This window comes from Cebus imitator, unplaced genomic scaffold (assembly GCF_001604975.1).
Source record: "Cebus imitator isolate Cc_AM_T3 unplaced genomic scaffold, Cebus_imitator-1.0 Scaffold407, whole genome shotgun sequence".
NCBI lineage: Eukaryota > Metazoa > Chordata > Mammalia > Primates > Cebidae > Cebus > Cebus imitator.
The window spans coordinates 1,816,520-1,835,190 of NW_016107722.1; the positions used below are offsets into that span (position 1 = coordinate 1,816,520).

The 18,671-nt window shown below is 37.5% G+C and overlaps 1 protein-coding gene across 1 annotated transcript in view; it reads right to left on the reverse strand.

The window, feature by feature from the left end:
* Nucleotides 1–298: 298 nt before the first annotated feature.
* The window catches only part of SGK3 (serum/glucocorticoid regulated kinase family member 3), a 176,455-nt gene continuing 158,082 nt past the window's right edge, over nucleotides 299–18,671 (reverse strand). Inside the window, exons 14-17 of the mRNA XM_017509154.2 lie at nucleotides 16,779–16,874; nucleotides 12,480–12,635; nucleotides 8,900–8,989; nucleotides 299–2,614 (exon numbers count right to left, since the gene is read on the reverse strand). Coding sequence (XP_017364643.1) covers nucleotides 2,444–2,614; nucleotides 8,900–8,989; nucleotides 12,480–12,635; nucleotides 16,779–16,874 — 513 coding nt within the window. The 3' untranslated portion in view covers nucleotides 299–2,443. The remainder of the gene's footprint in view (nucleotides 2,615–8,899; nucleotides 8,990–12,479; nucleotides 12,636–16,778; nucleotides 16,875–18,671) is intronic.

Consider the following 18,671-nt stretch of genomic DNA (forward strand, 5'->3'; position numbering starts at 1 on the left):
AATTTTTGGCAGCTTAGCTGAGGAATGAATGAGTACAAAAAAAATCATACAAAAAACTACAATTTTTATTGAACAAAAAGTCTCAGAAAAGCCCAGAACTGAATGGATTCACAGCCAAATCAAAATAGTAATATACCACAATCAACTGGGATTTACACTTGATCCTGTATCAATTTTTTCTGTCCAAATATTTTCTGTTCAAATTTTTCCCCCTCATACATATAAATAATTTATATTGTAATGATCATTGTAACATTACCAATTTCAATTTCAAATAATGACAGACATTAGGTGATTTATCTTTTCATTGATTTTATTATACTACATAGATTTATATAACTTGTGATCTGAGAAACATCAAAATTCTATTTTAAATTTTCTTAAAAATATACAATATTGCACTTTTATTTTTGGCAGCTTAACTGAGGAATGAATGAGTACAAAATAATCATACAAGAAACTACAATTTTTATTTTGCTTTATAATAAGCAAAGAGCTTTGTGTAAAAGCAAAACTTACAGTAGTGCCAAATAAATCAAATATTTACAGTGTAGATATTAAAGTCTTACATCTAAAGGAAGATTCAGTGTATTGGATATAAATATTATTAATGTAAGAAAAGCACACTGCCACCCCCGCTGCCCAATTCTGAACATATTTAAGCCAAAGAGTATTGGTGAGAAATGCTTTCGTGATTTCTTTCTCAAGACAAACATGGAAGGGATGCTTGTCTTGCAGCATCTAAAGTGGGTCATTAAACTTTTACAAGAATGTTTCCCACATAACTTAAAAATACCTCTACTCTAATCCAAGAATCAGAATGCCAAGGTAAGCTTATTTTAATTTTTAAAAGTTCTTCTGTAGTTAATTCTCTTTTTTAAAAAAAAATAAAATAGAAATGAGGTGTCACCATATTGCCCAGGCTGGTCTTGAACTCCTGGGCTCAAGTGATCCTCCTGCCTCAGCCTCCCAAAGTGCTGGGATTTTATAGGCATGAGCCACCATGCCAGCCAGTTATTCTCCTTTACTTTTATAAGCCTATAAGTTAGTTGGTAGGTTACGATTTTAAGATGTGTTTCCTGTACTTTTTCTAAGATATATTGAATTGGATACTGAATACACATCCGTCTGATTTTTAACTTTTGTTACATTGTAATAAAACTCTATACATTTATGTTGACTCACAATTTGTTTTTATTTTATTTTATTTTTTAACAGGGTCGCGCTCTGGCACCCAGGCTGAAGTGCAGTGGCACGATTTGAATTCACTGCAACCTCCCAAGCCATCCTCCCACTTCAGCCTCCAGAGTAGCAGGGACTAAAGACACCTGCCACCATGTCTGGCTAATTTTTGTATTTTTTGTAGAGGTAGGGTTTCACCATGTTGCCCAGGCTGGTCTCCAACTCCTGAGCTAAAATAATCTGCCTGCCCCAGCCTCCTAGGGTGCTGGGATTATAGGCATGAGCCACCATGCGTGGCCTGTTATTTTACTTTTTAATTCCCAATTAGGCAAATACTCTAGAAAGCTCAATTTTTTATTTTACTTAACCCTTTAGGAAAAGAGCTTTGAAATACCTATTTGCAAAAGCAAATACAAAGACTTAGAATGACTTAATAGCATACTAAACATTCAAAAGATGAATAGAACATAAATAGAATATATTTGTAATATGAATATATGACAGAGAGATATTCGTTTTTGGTACCACCTTAAAAAATCCAGCAGTACATTTTATTACCTTTCAGATCTTTGGGAATACGTACTTAAAATTCCAAACGATTAAACTTTTTCTTATCCTTCTGAGGAAAAATAATCCACAAAGTTGAACTGGTCTTTCAAAAAAATAATTTCCTTTGTTACTTCTTAAATGATCTGCAGAATAAAGTTACTCCAAGTGTTAACTACCAGCCAATGCATTAATTATGCTTTTACATTTTAATCATACCACGAACCAAATATTTCAAACAGTGATTTATCATGGAAGAATACAATTTCTTCTTAAACAACCATGTACCAATTGCATAGTTTTGATGTGATAACAAAAATCATAGTAGAGAGTTACAAAGGTATTAATAAATGTTAGCTGAACTGAAATTGACTGTTAAAAACAGTCTATCTTGGGTAGATGTTAGTGTAAACTTAGAGGGAAAAAACAGTCAATTGCAAAAAGTTTTCTTTAAAAATAGGTTAATGCTAAGAATAATAGCTTTTAAATTTTGTTTAAAAATAAACTTACTAAACAATATAAATTTTAATCAAAACAGCTCTTTTAAAATGCCCTATTTTTCTTGCATGTAGCAGAAAATATTTTTTCATAATTTTCATCATTACATGTAAAAATGAGGCACTAGTTATACATATTTGAATATATCCACACAAATAGAAGCTTCAGTCCCATCTATAGACTTATTTTGCTCCATGGTTTCTGAATGGCAAACTGTTCACAAAAATAAGTCTTCTGAAGGAGGTGCATAAGAGAAACCAACAAATGCATCATCTGCCTCCAATACACTGGCATTCACTATAGAATAGTCAGAAGATACACACACAGAATATGGAACTGTTTCTTCCGTAAATGCTGTGTCAAAGTTTCTGATATCATCTGGTCCAGCCTAAAATATCAAAAGCACAGTATTATTCATCTTAGCTTTTCTTTCATGAATTTAATCCTTTTTTTTTTTCTTTTTTGAGAGGAGTCTTGCACTGTCATCCAGGCTGGAGTGTCAGTGGGCTCACTGCAATCTCTGCCCCCCAGGTTCAAGCGATTGTCTTGCCTCAGCCTCCCACAGTAGCTGGGATTACAGGCACCATCCACGACACCCAGCTAACTTTTTGTGTTTTTAGTAGAGACGGGGTTTCACCATGTTGGTCAGGCTGGTCTCGAACTCCTCACCTTGGCCTTCCAAAGTGCTGGGATTACAGGTGTGAGCCACTACACCTAGACCAATTTAGTCCTTTATGAATTTGTGTGTTTATTCCTGGCAAGGTTAGATGTCTTCCTAATTCATTCCTTTGAAACACTTTTCTGCTTCTCCTTTCTTGACTTTTATTATTTAGGTGACATTATCTGTCCTTCTAAAACAGGGGTGACCAATCTTTTGGCTTCCCTGGGCCACACTGGAAGAAGATTGTCTTCGGCCACACTCACTAACATGAACAATAGCTGATGAGCTAAAAAACAAACAAACAAACAAACAAGGCCGGGCGTGGTGGCTCACGCCTGTAATCCAAGCACTTTGGAGGCCAAGGCAGGTGGATCACCTGAGGTCGGGAGTTCAAGACCAGCCTGACCAACATGGTGAAACCCCATCTTTAAAAAACAAACAAAAAAATCTCATAATGTTTTAAAGAAAGTTTAAGAATTTGTGTTGGGCCACCACATTCAAAGCCATCCTGTGCCCCATGCGGCCCACAGACCGTGGTTTGAACAAGCTTGTTCTAACAGTTAAGGTTCTTTTTGAGTTGGGGGAGGAGAGAGAACAGTAAGGACGGCTTACAAACAGAGATTCATTGCTCATTTAAATCTCAAGACTTTTCACTGATCCCCTTCCTCTCAACCCATCACTGTCTCATTACACCTAAGTTCAGGAAAAGGTCTCAGGTAGGTTTTCAGGATAGCATTCTGTAGTTGAGTTTCCATAAAATGCCTGTCCATCTGGTCTCTCAATTCTAGGTGGGTCTGATGAAGAAACGAAGCAGTTATCAGTAAAATTATAATTTGTTTTGTTATCAGTTATTAGGTTCTTGGTTATAAGAAAGGCAGTGGTTCTTAACTTTCCTTTATAAATCTGATGCAAGCTAATAGACTCTACCTTTCCTATTATCTCACTTTCACCAGGCTGTAGCTCACTGCAACTTCGACCTCCTGGGCTCAAGGGATCATCCTACCTAAACCTTCCACCAGTAGCTGGGACCACAGGCATGTGTCACTATACCTGGCTTTTTATTTTTAGTAGAGTCAAGTTCTCACCATGTTGTCCAGGCTGGTCTTGAACTCCCAAACTTGAGCAATCCTCCCATCTCAGCCTCCCAAAGTGTTGGGATTACATCTGTGATTATGGCTGGAATTACATCCATGAGCCACCATTCTCAGACCCAATATATTTATAGATCAAAACGGATACAAATTCAGGTGATTTATTCTTAAAGTCCATTCCTGAATTTCTAGGTTATTTCTGCTCTACAGGGAAGGGAATCCTTAAAATCAAGTCTAACGGAGGGTGCACTGATAGAAATTCAGTGCAGTTATTATAATCAAAGGATCATAGCCTGGTACATCCACAAACTGAGCAGAGACCACAAAAATCCAGAAAGCTAGATCCTCCCATATGAGAAAATCCCCCCCACTCCCTGCCGAGGGACAAAGAGTGCTAGAAATTTTATGTGTATGTATGTATATATGTATTTTTTTTCCTCATCACATTCTCATACACAATTCTTGAAGCATGGGTTCTTGAACTCTGGCTACAAAACTTGCTAGCTGTGATTATTATTATTTTTGAGACAGAGTCTTGCTCTGTTGCCCAGGCTGGAGTGCAGTAGCGTGATCTGGTTTCACTCAAACCTCCACTTCTTGGATTCAAGCAATTCTCGTGCCTCAGACTTCTGAGTAGCTGGGACTACAGATATGTGCCACCACGCCTGGCTAATTTTTCTATTTCTAGTAGAGACAGGGTTTCACCATGTTGGCTAGGCTGGTCTCGAAGTCCTGACCTCAGTGATATGCTCACCTCAGCCTCCCAAAGTGCTGGGATTACAGGTGTGTAATTCATTATATAAACTACTCTGTCTCTATGAGCTTGTTTCTTCTTCCATAAAGTAAGGATACTATCACCTACCTCCTCAGATTGTTGCAAGGATCTGATGTGTTAATAAATAAAATTCCCAGAATCTAACATGTAGAAGGTACTCAATAAATGATGGCAATGTTCTCTGACTTGCCTTTATAATCCCCTCATGGCTCATGGCTGGTACCAACAGGAATAATACAGGCTGAGCATCCCAAATCTGAAAATCCAAAATCAAAATGCTCCAAAATCCAAAAATTTTGAGCATCTATATGACACTCGTTGGAACATTTTGAATTTCAGATTTTCAGATTTGAGATGCTCAATCAGTAAGTAAATTCCAAAATCCAAAACACAATCCCAAATCCAAAACACATCTGGTCCCAAACATTTCAGAAAAGGATACTCAACCTGTACTATGTGGTTTTTTAAGAGTGAAGGCTCTGCCTTCAAAGTATCTGAGTTCAAATTCTAGTTCTGCAACTTTAACTTAATTTTGAGAAAAGTTATTTAATTTTTTCTGTGCCTCAGTTAACTCATCCATATATATGGAAAATAATAGTACTATCTCATAGGATGTTGTCAGGATTTAGTAAAAGGATACATGTAAAGTATTGAGAACACTGTATGTGAAGACCTACTTCATCAAACCCTAGAATAGCTAACTTTTTGATCTTTGTTAATCTGTCCGGTGAAAAATAGTAATCTGTTATGGTTTAATATTGCACTTCCTCAACCGTCAGTGAGTATGAACTTCTTTTCATATAATTAAAACCTAGTTGTATTTCTTTTTCTGTAACTGCATATTTTGTGTTTATATTGGTTTTGTCCATGTTTATATTGGTTGTTGGTATGTCTTCCCACTGACTAGTAAGAATGCTTTAGGTGTTGAAAATTTCCCCAGTTTGTTATTTGCTTGTAGCATTTTTTATGCAGATACTTCTAAGTTTTACGTAGTCAGTGCTCGCATCAGCAGCACATATACTAAAATTATATGTAGTCAAATCTACCAACTTTTCTCTCTTATGGCTTCTGGGTTGTGGGTCATGCTTTAAAAAGCATTTTTCACTTAAAGATTATACACAAAAATATTATCTTAGGTCTTGCAAGGGTTACTTTTAGGTGCATGGTGTAATGACTCTGGAGTCAGACATACCTAGGTTTTTTGTTTTGTTTTTGAGACAAGGTCTCACTCTGTCACCCAGGCTGGAGTGCAATGCCATGATCACGGTTCACTGCAGACAACCTCCCCGGGCTCAGTTGATCTTCCTGCCTCAGCCCCCGAATACTTGGGACTACAGGTGTGCACCACCATACCCAGCTAATTTTTGCATTTTTTTTTTTGGTAGAGACAGGGTTTTGCCATGCTGCTCAGGTTGGTCTTGAACTCCTGGGCTCAAGCAATCCACCTGCCCCAGCCTCCCAAAGTAGTGAAATTACAGGTGTGAGCCACTGTGTCTGGTCCATACCCAGGTTTTAATTCTTTAGAGGGTTTGGGAACCAAGGCAATGCATCAAGGATCTAACACAATGCTGGGTACATAGCAGGCAGTGCTCTAGAAGTTAATTCCTTTTCTCCCCACCTCTACTTGGAAATGTATAGCATAAATACATCCTGCTACTAATATGTACCCTCAATGCAATCTGTCCTTTCCAGACCCCTGTATTTTCATAGTAATCCCTTTCTACCACACACAATCCATTATCATTGAACTAATTTAAAAAACCATTAATAAGAGGGATTCATCGACCCAGAAATGAATATTTTAGAATTGTTAGAATGGTGCCCACCTCTCAGATGTGGCTTCTGAATGACCCACTTGGAGCTTGGACAAGCCACTGTTATCAGAGTTCAATACCACATCGACTTGCTTCAGGGCAGGGCTATGCTACACTTCACTGTTTTGTTTTGTTTTTTTGAGACGGAGTCTTGCCCAGGCTGTAGTGCAGTGGCACGATCTTGGCTCACGGCATCCTCTGCTGCCCAGGTTCAAGCGGTTCCCCCTGCCTCAGCCTCCTGAGTAGCTGGGACTACAGGCACACACCACTGCATCAGGCTAATTTTTTTGTATTTTTAGTAGAGATGGGGCTTCACCATGTTGACCAGGATGGTCTCAATCTCTTGACCTCACGATCCCCTCACCTCAGCCTCCCAAAGTGCTGGGATTACAGGCGTGAGCCACCATGCCCAGCCTCTATGCTACACTTTTACTTTAAGGATTATTTGGGGAAACCCTCTAATTTGAAATGTTGGTGAGCCCTCTTCCACCAAGCAGTCAATTTTATTTTCATAGTTTTTCAAAATTTTACATGTAATACACAGAAATTCCTAAAGTAGGGACTGAGGCTACAGAACTGTAAACTATTAGCTATGCAGAATAGTCAATATTTCAAAAAGGTAGTAAAAAACCTGAGGAAGTTATATTCCAAGAGCTGCCAAAATGAAAGCAGCAACAAAGTAAGTTTTTCTGAGGATTAAAGTGGAGGCAAGGATCAAAGTCTGGATGTACCCAACACAGAATGATATGTTAGGAGATGCTTCACAGTAACTTAGAGAATTTCAGATGGAGTGTCAATGAAATCATATCTGCATATGGCTTATTTTGGAGGGACTTGTTTTGTATTGGTTGTTCTGAAATGGTATAATTAGAAACAAATCTTTCAAAGTATCAAAAGCTACTTGCTGATAAATTTTATAGTAAAAAATGTTTAAAATACACTAATGTACCTATTCATATTAGCCCATTTTAGGTCACTGCTATTATCCTTTCTCTATCAGCTGCTGAGAGAATAAAATTAAGCAACCAATTCTTATTAGGATAAATTAAATATTTGGCAGCATAACCTCAATTTTGTGGGCTAAAAAAAAAAAAAAAAAAAAATTCCAGAATGCATTTTACCCATTGTAAACATGGAAAAAAAACTGCTTCCAGTCTTTTTTTAATACAGATTAGTTGGGCACATATAATTGAAGTAAATAGTTTATGCAACCTGTTAGATTTTGAAATAATTCCCACTAACTGCTAGAAACATTCAAAATAAAAATGTTGAAGCTTGGCATGGTCAATAACCCCACACTCCCTTTTCCTAGTAACTAGCCTTATTAAAATATGCAACACTAATCAGACTGAAAATCAGCTAATTCATTTTATTCATGGAAAGAGTAGGCATCAAAGATAATTTCTGTCAACTGTTTATTCTCCCACAGATATAATCATAAATTATTATGAGCATCTGGTTTTTTTGCATCACATTACACATTTATGAATTAATTACACATTACACATATATATGAGTTAATAGTATAAAGCTTATCTTTAATGTTCTTTAAATTAATTATGTTTAATTTGCTTTTAACAAATTATCTTTAGGTGAAACATTTCCATCAATAGATTTAACAAGTCTAGCTAACATGAACATGTTATAATACTATCCTATTGTTTTCCCAAAAAAGTAACAATTTACATTAATATGTTTATATTAAAAATGACCTGCTTTTTTTTAAATTTTATTTTGAGACAGAGTCTCGCTCTGTCACCCAGGTTGGAGTGCAGTGGTACATTTTCGGCTCACTGCAACCACCACCTCCAAGGTCCAAGTGATTCTCGTGCTTCACCCTCCTTAGTAGCTTGAATTACAGGCATGCATCACCACAGTTGGATAATGTTTTTTGTATTTTTAGTAGAGACAGGGTTCTCCCATGTTGGCCAGGCTGGTCAAGACTCCTGGCCTCAAGTGATCCATCTGCCTCAGCCTCCCAAAGTGCTGGGAGTGGTCTGCCTGCCTCAGCCTCCCAAAGTGCTGGGATTATAGGCATGTGCCGCCATGCCTGGCCGACTTATTGAGTTTATTCTTTCTTATACATGCTCCAAAGAAACACTTTACAATTACTGTGCTGGAAGATATTTTTATCAACCTAATCTAACTATAATCTTACTGGTCTCCCTGAAGTTATTAGTTATACTAGACAATCCTGAGTAATATATTTCACAAATATTTAGGTAATGACTCCATTTAATTCAGGTTAGATTCTGAGATCTAGTTTCAAAATTATTATGAACTGCTATTCTGTTTCACTATTTTAGAACGAAAGATTTGGATATATACTTACCACATTAGGATTAAATGGTGGTGGAATCTTCTTTTGTACAAGGTCAGCCCAGCTGAGTGATTCAAAAAAAGGATGATTCTGAATTTCAAGCTGGAATATTAAAAATATATATATTTTTACTAATGCTGAAGAATATATTAAGTACTAACTGTGTAATTTTATGAAGCCAAACTATTACTATTTTGCCCCTCAATAATGCTTTTTAGGAACATGTTTATGTTATTTGTGTAGCAAAATAGCAATAGAAAGACTATCAAAATAGACTAAACGTTACTTAGAATGATCTACTTAAACTTAAATTATATTCTTTTCAGAGTCACAATTTCCTCAGTGGTAAAGTGGGGATAACGTTTCTGCCCTAAATACTTCAAGAGAAGTATGTTCTAAGGATCAGTGTAAAGTATGGAAGTGCTATGAAAAGAATGAAGCAGTATAGAGGTACAAAGAGTTAGTGTTATCACTGGAGTGGGGGTAAAGAAATTGGGCAGAGATCTTTATACAGTGGAGAAGTAAAATCAGTTATGAGTTCTACTAATAAAAAAAAAATCCCACTTAGGGTTGGTATTACCAAACATTGGCACAGTACTGACTCTAGGTTTTTTCCTGCAAGGTGCCATGGGAGTATATAAAGAAGGATCCAACCTAATCTGGTGGGTTAAAAAAGACTTCTTAGAGAAAGTGATATCTGACCAGAGGTCTGAAAGATGAGTAATTAAGCTAGACAAAAGAATGGGGAAAGCATGTTCCAGAAAGGCTCTGAGATACTAAAGAGGTTAGTATGGTCAAGAAAATGAGAGTTCAATATGGCTGCAATGTGGGGAAGGATGGGACTGTCACACAAGGTGAAGCTGAAGAGCTAAACTGCCCGTATCATATCAGGTCTACATTTAACATTTTGGATTTTGCTCTAGGGTCCTAAGAAGCCATCAAGGGGATTTAGTTATGAGAATGTCACAACTGTTTTGTTTTTTAAAGCATCAGGTTGGTGAGAAATGTTTTTTTGTTTTTTTGACCACCACTCTGGGCAAGGCACAGTGGCTCATACCTATAATCCCAGCATTTTGGGAGGCCGAAGTGAGAGGATCACTTGAACCCAGGACTTCAAACCCAACCTGGGTATTACAGTCAGACTCCCATCTCCACAAAAATTAGCCTGGTGTGGTGGCACACGCCTGTAATCCAGCTACTTAGGGACTGAGGTGGGAGGATCACTTGAACGTGTGAAGTTGAGGCTGCAGTGAGCCATGATCACACCACTGCACTCCAGCCCCAGCCTTGGTGACAGAGCAAAACCCTGTTTCAAAAAAAAAAAAAAAAGAAAGAAAGAAAGAAAAGAAAGAAAGAAATACCCCAAAACACGACCCTGGCTACAAGAAGAAATAGATTGAAGAGTCAAGGGCCAGATAAAGGAAAAATAGCTACCATTGTAACCAGACTAAAAATAACTAACAGTAGGAAAAGAGTAGAAGCAGTGGGGCCAAAAAGAAATGTCTGGATATGGAAAGATTTAGGCAGCAAACTTAACAGGACCTGGCTGTTTGTTGAATATGGAAGGAAGGAAGAGACAAGAATCAAGAATGCCTCTCAGATTTCTGGCCTGAATAGCAACATGGACAGTGATGTCCTTTAATATGAAAGGGAGCACAGGGGGACAATAGCCACGCTTGAGGTACTCTCAAGAACTCCAAGTGTGGTGTTGAGCAGGCAGGTACTGTGTAAGTCTAGAGTTTAGAAGAGAGGGTTGAAGAGTACAAGATATAAATGTGTGAGATGAAAACCTGTAGATAACCAAAGCCATGGGACCAATTGGGATTGCCCCAGAAGACAGCAAAGAAGAAGAAAAGGTTTAGAACAATGACAGGGCACGGCAACACTTGAAGGCTGAAAATGAGCATACACAAGAGATTATGGAGAACAGTCCAGAAATGCAGAAAGGAGAGCATGAGACGAGATGGGTGTGTGCTCCTACAGAAGCCTATGGAACAGAAGAGGGCTGCAAGTTTAAATGCTGCTGTGGGCAGCATAAGTTGAGGAAAGAAAGTATCCAGCAATTCTACTGGCTATTTTGTGGTAGACTGAGAAATGAAAGAGCCTGGGAAAGGGAGACTGAACAAAGAAAACTTTCAACAAGTTTGGCGAAGAAGGGAAGAAGATAGAGTAGTACCTTGCAGGAGAGTATGACCGAGGGTTTTTTTGGCTTAAGAAGCAACAGATTTGATAGCGTTTAATTACTGACTGGAAGAAACCAGAAAAAAAGAGAGCAGTTATTTATGCAAAACAAACAAACATGGACAGGATTCCTTACAAATGGACAGGATCCAGTGCACAGATGGAAACAGACCTTTTCCACTACAATAGGAAGAAGGAAATGACAGGATCCTACAGGTGTATATAGGTCTGTGGATTTGATAGCAGGAAACTGAGTTAGCTCCACTCTGATGATTCTATTTTCCTTACAAAACAGAAGGCAAGATCATCTGTTAAAAGTGAAGAAGATGAAAAGGAATCTGGGAAGTCTGGAGATAAGGTGTGAAACAGTTAATACACAGAAGAGAATAAGCTACATAGAGAAACAAGGAGTATTACCAGACAGTGGGGAAGCACAGACATGGTTCACAGTGCTTCCAATATGCCCAGTTTGTTACTTTCTTTAGCACTGTTCAGCAGCCCAGGAGATGACAGTTGGATTTATCTAGAGTTGCAATTTCTGTCAATGAATTCAATAAATGGACCAAGGGACAAGGAGGCATGCAATATTAGCAAGACTGGCTGGAACAATAGAAAGGAAGCTGTTGGCAGAGCTACCAGCTGAACTGGGAGTGTGGGGAAATGGAAGAAGAGTAGCAGCAAAGTCTTTTATTCACAGCTCAAGATTAATAAACAGCCTCCAAGAATATCCAAGAAAGCAATTTGAAAGTTCGTATTCCTCAATATTTTGTGCGTTTACTCACACGATAACATAATACTGGTAACAATACTACCAACTTAATTACCCTGAATTGAAACAAACATGCAGATTCCCTAATTATCTCAGGGAGGTCTCAACAAATTCTAAAAAAAAAAAAAGAGTGATTTAGTGTTCAAGGCAAAAGACATTACATCATGCAGACAGGAGGCACTTAACAAATTCCTGCTAAAGGAAATGATTTAGACCTTTAGGTAGTCCCAAACCCTCAACAAAAAGCTCACTAGTTGGTTAGTCTCTGTGTTATTATTTTATGAAAATGTTCGTGTTATTTAGCAATAAAAACAGCAAAAAAAAAGTTTATGTAGTAAAAATATGACACACAACACTTTTTAAAAAGAGGCAGAGGGGAATTTGTAATAAATGCAAATCAAGTAATAATAAAATGTGAAAGTGTATGTGGTGGACAGGGCGAAAGTGTATGTAAGAGAAAGTGCTTTTTATACACTTTTATATAAACACAGGTGAAAACTGTGGGGACAAGTATGCTTTTTTTCCATGTTGCTATTCGCCACACGTTGTATTCATTCCATTAAATACCATATAAAATAAAGCTTTATTTCCACATTTTCAATAAGCTTAAATAAAGCTGGAGCTTGGAAAGCTGTTACGTACAAAGTCTTCCTTGGCACCAAGTCGATTTTGCCTGTCTTTTTCTAGGAGTTCTTCCAGAATGGACCAGGCTGTAAGGCTTACTCCTGGCCTCAAACTTAGAGGTTTGTGAAGGATATTGTCATACATCTCAGCAACGTCTCGGCAATAAAAAGGAGGCTGGGGAAAAAAAAGCAAAATAAACGTAGTGGTAACCAAATATGCGAAAATGGGGTTAAAATGGCTTTCACCTTGAGGGAGCAGTCAGTTAAGAAATGTATGGTCCTCTTGGTATGTGTAGATATCTGCTGTGCGGTTTCCTGAAGCAAAGAGATTCTAAAACCCAGTACGCAACACAGAGCTTACTTAATAAGCATTAACCGAATAAATTAGGGCCAGTTTGTTCAATAGCACCTTGTAGACAGCTGTTAAATTATATACAACTTGTAATAGTATCTGTTTTAGACAAAACCATCAACCTTATCGTAGGCATGATGACAGAATCGTTGGAAATGGAAGTTTAAGACAGATCAAACATTAATTTGAGGCTTGGGAATAAACTCACTAAAACAAAGAGATTTCTAGTGGATATGGAGGCCTGAAGATAATGCTCCTTAGTTACTTATGACGGAGATAATATTATGACTGTACTTTGCAGAATTAAAAATGCCACTGTGACAGCCAGGACTTGGGGTATAGCTAAAACACAAGCATTAGCTAGTTAATCATCTAATTAAAAGGTTTAAAGTAAAAAAGTCCAGGCATGATGGCTCACGCCTGTAATTCCAGCACTTTGGGGGACCAAGGTAGGCAGATCACTTGAGGCCAGGAATTCAAGACCAGCCTGGGCAATACGGTGAAACCCTATCTCTACTAAAAATATAAAAAACTAGCCAGGCATAGTGGTGCACACCAGTAATCCCATCTACTCAGGGGGCTGAGGCACAAGAATCAGTTGAACCTGGGAGGTGGAAGTTGCAGTGAGCTGAGATTGCGCCACTGCACTCCAGCCTTCACAACAGAGCAAGACTCTGTCTCAAATAAGTAAATACATAAAGTAACAACTTTTAAGAGAAAAGATGAGCTGTACAGGTTTCTGTAGTCTAGGAATGAGAGGGAGGAAGATTATCATGCTACTCATATTCTATTTGCAAGGCTGTAATATGTAACCTTCAAAACTATTTCCTTTTAAATTAATGTATTCAGAGCACCAGAAACATTTTTCCAAAGAGAGAATTACTATATAAAATGTTACTTTTTTTTTTTTCCAAAAACCAATAACAATTTATTAACCAGAGGACTGGTCTCTAATATTTTACCAGTGGGTTTGTTTTTACCTTTTACATATTAGTTACTAGTATTTTTATAAAATAAAATGAATCTGATCTAAAACATTAAATTTTTCTTTTCACTCTCCTTTGGTAAAAATTAGAAAAGTAATATATGCTTATTGTAACAAATACAAACAATACAGAAGTTTATAAAATAAAAAGTGAGGCCAGGCACAGTTGATGACACCAGAAATCCCAGCACTTTGGAAGGCAGAGGCAGGCGGATCACTAAAACTCAGGAGCTCAAGACCAACGACGGCAACATGGAGGCACCCTGTCTCTACTAAAAATATATATAAATAAATAAATAAATAAATAAATAAGCAAGCAAGCCAGCCAGCCAGCCAGCCAGCCAGGTGGGGTGGTACAGGCCTGTAGCCCTAGCTACTCAGCAGAGCATCAGAGCCTGGTAAATCAAGGCTGCAGTGAGCTGTGATCGCTCTATCGTACTTAAACCAGAGCAACACAGTGAGACCGTCTCAAAAAAAAAAAAAAAGTAAAAATAAAAACTCAAGTATACGTAATTTATTTTTTAAACTTTTTTTTTTTTTTTTGAGATGGAGTCTTACTCAGCTGCCCAGGCTGAAGTGTGCAGTGGCATGATCTCCACTCACTAAAACCTCTGCCTCCTGGGTTCAAGTAATTCTCCTGTCTAAGCCTCCCAAGTATCTGGGATTACAGGCGCATGCCACTATGCCTGGCTAATTTTTATATTTTTAGTAGAGAAGGGGTTTCACCATCTTGGCCAGGCTGGTCTTAAACTCCTGACCTAAGGTGATCTACCCACCTTGGCCTCCCAAAGTGCTAGGATTACAGCTGTGAGCCACTGCACCCCGCCAAAATATCTTAATTTTTAAATAGTCAATAAAAGTTTCATTATGTTTTAAATGTTTTCTTTTGAATCAACTGCATTTTACATATGATGATATATTTTCAAAGTCCTCTAAATAAATTCAAAGGATTCTAAAATATCAAGATGGCACATAAACAGTGCTTAAAGGGAAATCAGGTATAAAGTCGTTTTCCAATGTTCTAAGTCAGCAGCATAACCAGAAAACTTGATCTTTTAACATGCAGGTCACAGTCAAGGGCAAAGAAGAGACAGTGTTGGCTTTCACAGGAATCCATCATTCGACACTAGCAAGGTGAAACAAATGCTCTGAAAGGTACTTTGTGTGCTGAATTTCACTAAAAGCTCCAGTTTTCAATAAAAAGCAAACAGACACTCAACTCAGGTCTTGGCTGACAGTGGCATTTTTCATCAGCGGTAGTAGCATCCTCAGGGATTTGAACATGGTTCCCAACATGAGGCTGCTGGACACTTAGAGGACCACAAATGGAGTCTAGAAACCATTCTAAATTTGTCAAAAAGCCCACAGAAAAACATACATTTACTCTTATAAAGATATTTGAGCTAATTAAAATGCCTACACTGTTTACTTTGGGTTGGAACAATATTAACTCAATGTAGTGCTAAAACTTTATTCTTGTTAATCAGAAGCTCTGGACAGCCTACGTGTCTTTAACCCTCGTAAGAACTGGGCAAACTGACGACATAAACATCATTTTTCTTTTTTTTTTTTTTTTTTGAGACAGAGTCTTGTTCTGTCGCCAGGCTAGAATGCAGTGGTGCAATCTTGGCTCACTGCAACCTCTGCCTCCTGGCTTCAAGCGATTCTCCTGCCTTAGCCTCCTCAATAGCTGGGACTACAGGTGCCCACCACCATGCCCAGCTAATTTTTGTATTTTTAGTAGAGACGGGGTTTCCCCATGTTAGCCAGGATGGTCTCGATCTCTTGACAGTGTGATCTGCCCGCCTTGGCCTCCCAAAGTGCTGGGATTACAGGTGTGAGCCATCATACCTGGCCAAATATCACATTTTTTCAAGAAAATCTTTAAGACATCGTGTTTTCAGGGAAAGGAATAGAGAGTGATCTCCAATGATGGGAAGAACTGAGCACCAATGTATTAATGAAATCTTATAAAAACAATAGGCAAAAACCAAATTTATTGATAAATGCAAAAATCTTTTTCTGTCCATTTTCTTTTCTTTTTTTTTTTTGAGACGGAGTTTCGCTCTTGTTACCCAGGCTGGAGTGCAATGGCGCATCTCGGCTCACCACAACCTCCGCCTCCTGGGTTCAGGCAATTCTCCTGCCTCAGCCTCCTGAGTAGCTGGGATTACAGGCACGTGCCACCATGCCCAGCTAATTTTTTGTAGTTTTAGTAGAGACGGGGTTTCACCATGTTAACCAGGATGGTCTCGATCTCTTGACCTCGTGATCCACCCGCCTCGGCCTCCCACAGTGCTGGGATTACAGGCTTGAGCCACCGCGCCCGGCCTTCTGTCCATTTTCTTAAAATTAGAGTGATGTCTGGGTAAACTGAATGAAAACAGATAATTTTAATATTACAACTAGGTGTCTATTTCTAAAAATGCCGGGGGGGGGCCGCGGTGAGAACGCCTGAAGTGGTTATTAGTATGACAGAGAAATAATTATATTAACTTAAAAAAACTAGTAACAAAATAAAAAGCATTTCTTTTTGTCCTTCTTTTTTTTTGAAACAGTTTCCCTCTTTTGCCCAGGCTGGAGTACAGTGGTGCAATCTTCACTCACTGCAACCCCTGCCTCCTGGGTTCAAGCAATTCTTGGGCCTCTGCCTCCCAAGCACCTGGTAATACAGGTATACATCACCATACCCGGATAACTTTTTGTATTTTTAGTTGAGATGGGGTTTTGCCATGTTGCCCAGGCTGGTCTCGAATTCCTGGCGTCAAGTGATCCGCCCACCTTGGGCTCCCAAGATGTTGGAATTACAGGTGTGAGCCACGCCCAGCCTCTTTTTGTCCTTATTCCTAATGCAGTTGTTCATTTAACCAGGCTATTACTGTTCTGCTAGTGTCATCTAAGTGTCCATGAGATTCTTGGGGGAGAGATAGAGACAGAATCAAATCAAATACACTGGAATAATGAAGTATAGAAATACATACCAATCCATACAGCATTTCATATAGCACAGCACCAAGGCACCACCAATCCACGGTATTGTCATAGGGCTGTTTTCTAATTACTTCAGGTGCAAGGTACTATAGAAAAGAATAAAATATTAGATCAACTTGGTAACAAAATTTATAAATAATTGAGAAATTTAACAGATTTGAGGTGTTGCTGTCATACTAAAACCAAATTATCAAGATATTCAATGGGTCAGGTATTCTCATGCTACACCAGTGGTTCTTAGGTAATGTCAACCAGGATACTTCAAAATACATATATTCCGCATTTCTCCTTGGAAACTGTGATGCAGTTAAAAGAGTATAGCAAAGGTATATTCTATAATAGTAGGTAAAGTAGGTATTTGTGGAGAAAGTCTTTCAAATATTATTTTAGAAGTTCATTTGGTTATTATTCATGTTTTCCTCTTAAATAAATAATTTTTATTTTTGAGACAGGATCTTACTCTGTTGCCCAAGCCGGAATGCAGTGGCACAATCACAGCTCACTGAAGCCTTGACCTCCTGGGCTCCAGTGATACTCCCATCTGAGCCTCCCAAGATGCTGGGACTACAGGCATGTGCCATCACAGCTGGCTAGTTTTTTGTATTTTTCATAGAGATGGGGGTTTAGTCATGTTGCCCAGGCTGGTCTGGAACTGCTGGGCTCAAGCTATCTGCCTACATTCTTAATGTAGCAACTGTAATTTTTTTTTTTTTTTCAGTAAAAGAAAAAAGAATGAATTGCATTCTCATTTAAGAATTACAGTATTAATTGTCTAACATATTATTTGGAAAACTTATGTAAGTTGCAGATGTCTATTTATATTTTACTTTGTAGGAAATTTAGACTCATCACAACTTAACACAACTAAGACATGTCTTACAGCTAAGACAGTAAAACTGAATTTTACGTTCCAAAATATATTACCTCTTCACATATGAAATACATGTAAGAAAATAATTTCCTCATAAGCCTTTTTAAGTGACTTGAATAAATGGCAAAAATATATATATATATTTATATATATATTATATATTTATATATAATATATATCTTTATATAGTTATATATAGAATATATTATATATAGTTTATATGTTTATATATATTTATATATATAATATATATTATATATTATATATATTCTCTGTATATATTTTTTGAGACAGTATTTCGCTCTTGTTGCCCAGGCTGGAGAGCAAAGGCGCGATCTCGGCTCACTGCAACCTCCGCCTCCTGGGTTCACGCAATTCTCCCGAATGGCCTAATATTTTAACTATGAAATCAATAGACAATAACAAAAAATGTTTCTTCATACATACACCAAAACAGAATGGTTACAAATATATATAAGAGCTAGGGTTAGAAAGGAAAAAAGGAAAAGCACATTTCAAGGTAAATATTTGTTACTTAGAGATACGTTTAGTTAAGTTTCTGCACTCAATTAGAAGCCATTTTCTCACACATTTTCAACATTGTATTTTCAAGTACTCCATGACAAAGATAAAATATTACATGGTACCTGAAATCATTATAAATACCTTGGAATTAGAATAGTTTAAAATAAACTGAACTTATGTGTGTCAAGTAAGAATGATAAAGCTTTCACATGAATTATAAGGATTATTACTATTGTCACAAATACTTATTTTTGCTAGCTAACATTATTAGAAAATGGGATGTGGGATGTTCTAGTTAAATTCTTATTTGTGATTTTTTTTCCCCACATCCATTGCTTTCTTCTCTTCTGGTAAGTAAACAATTTTATTACAAAAGATTTCAAGCATATAAAAAAATTCAGAGAAACCAATAAACTACAACTGAGATACAGTCAAGTGTTAATATTTTGCCATATTTGCTTTAGCTTTTTTTCTTTTTTTTTTTTTG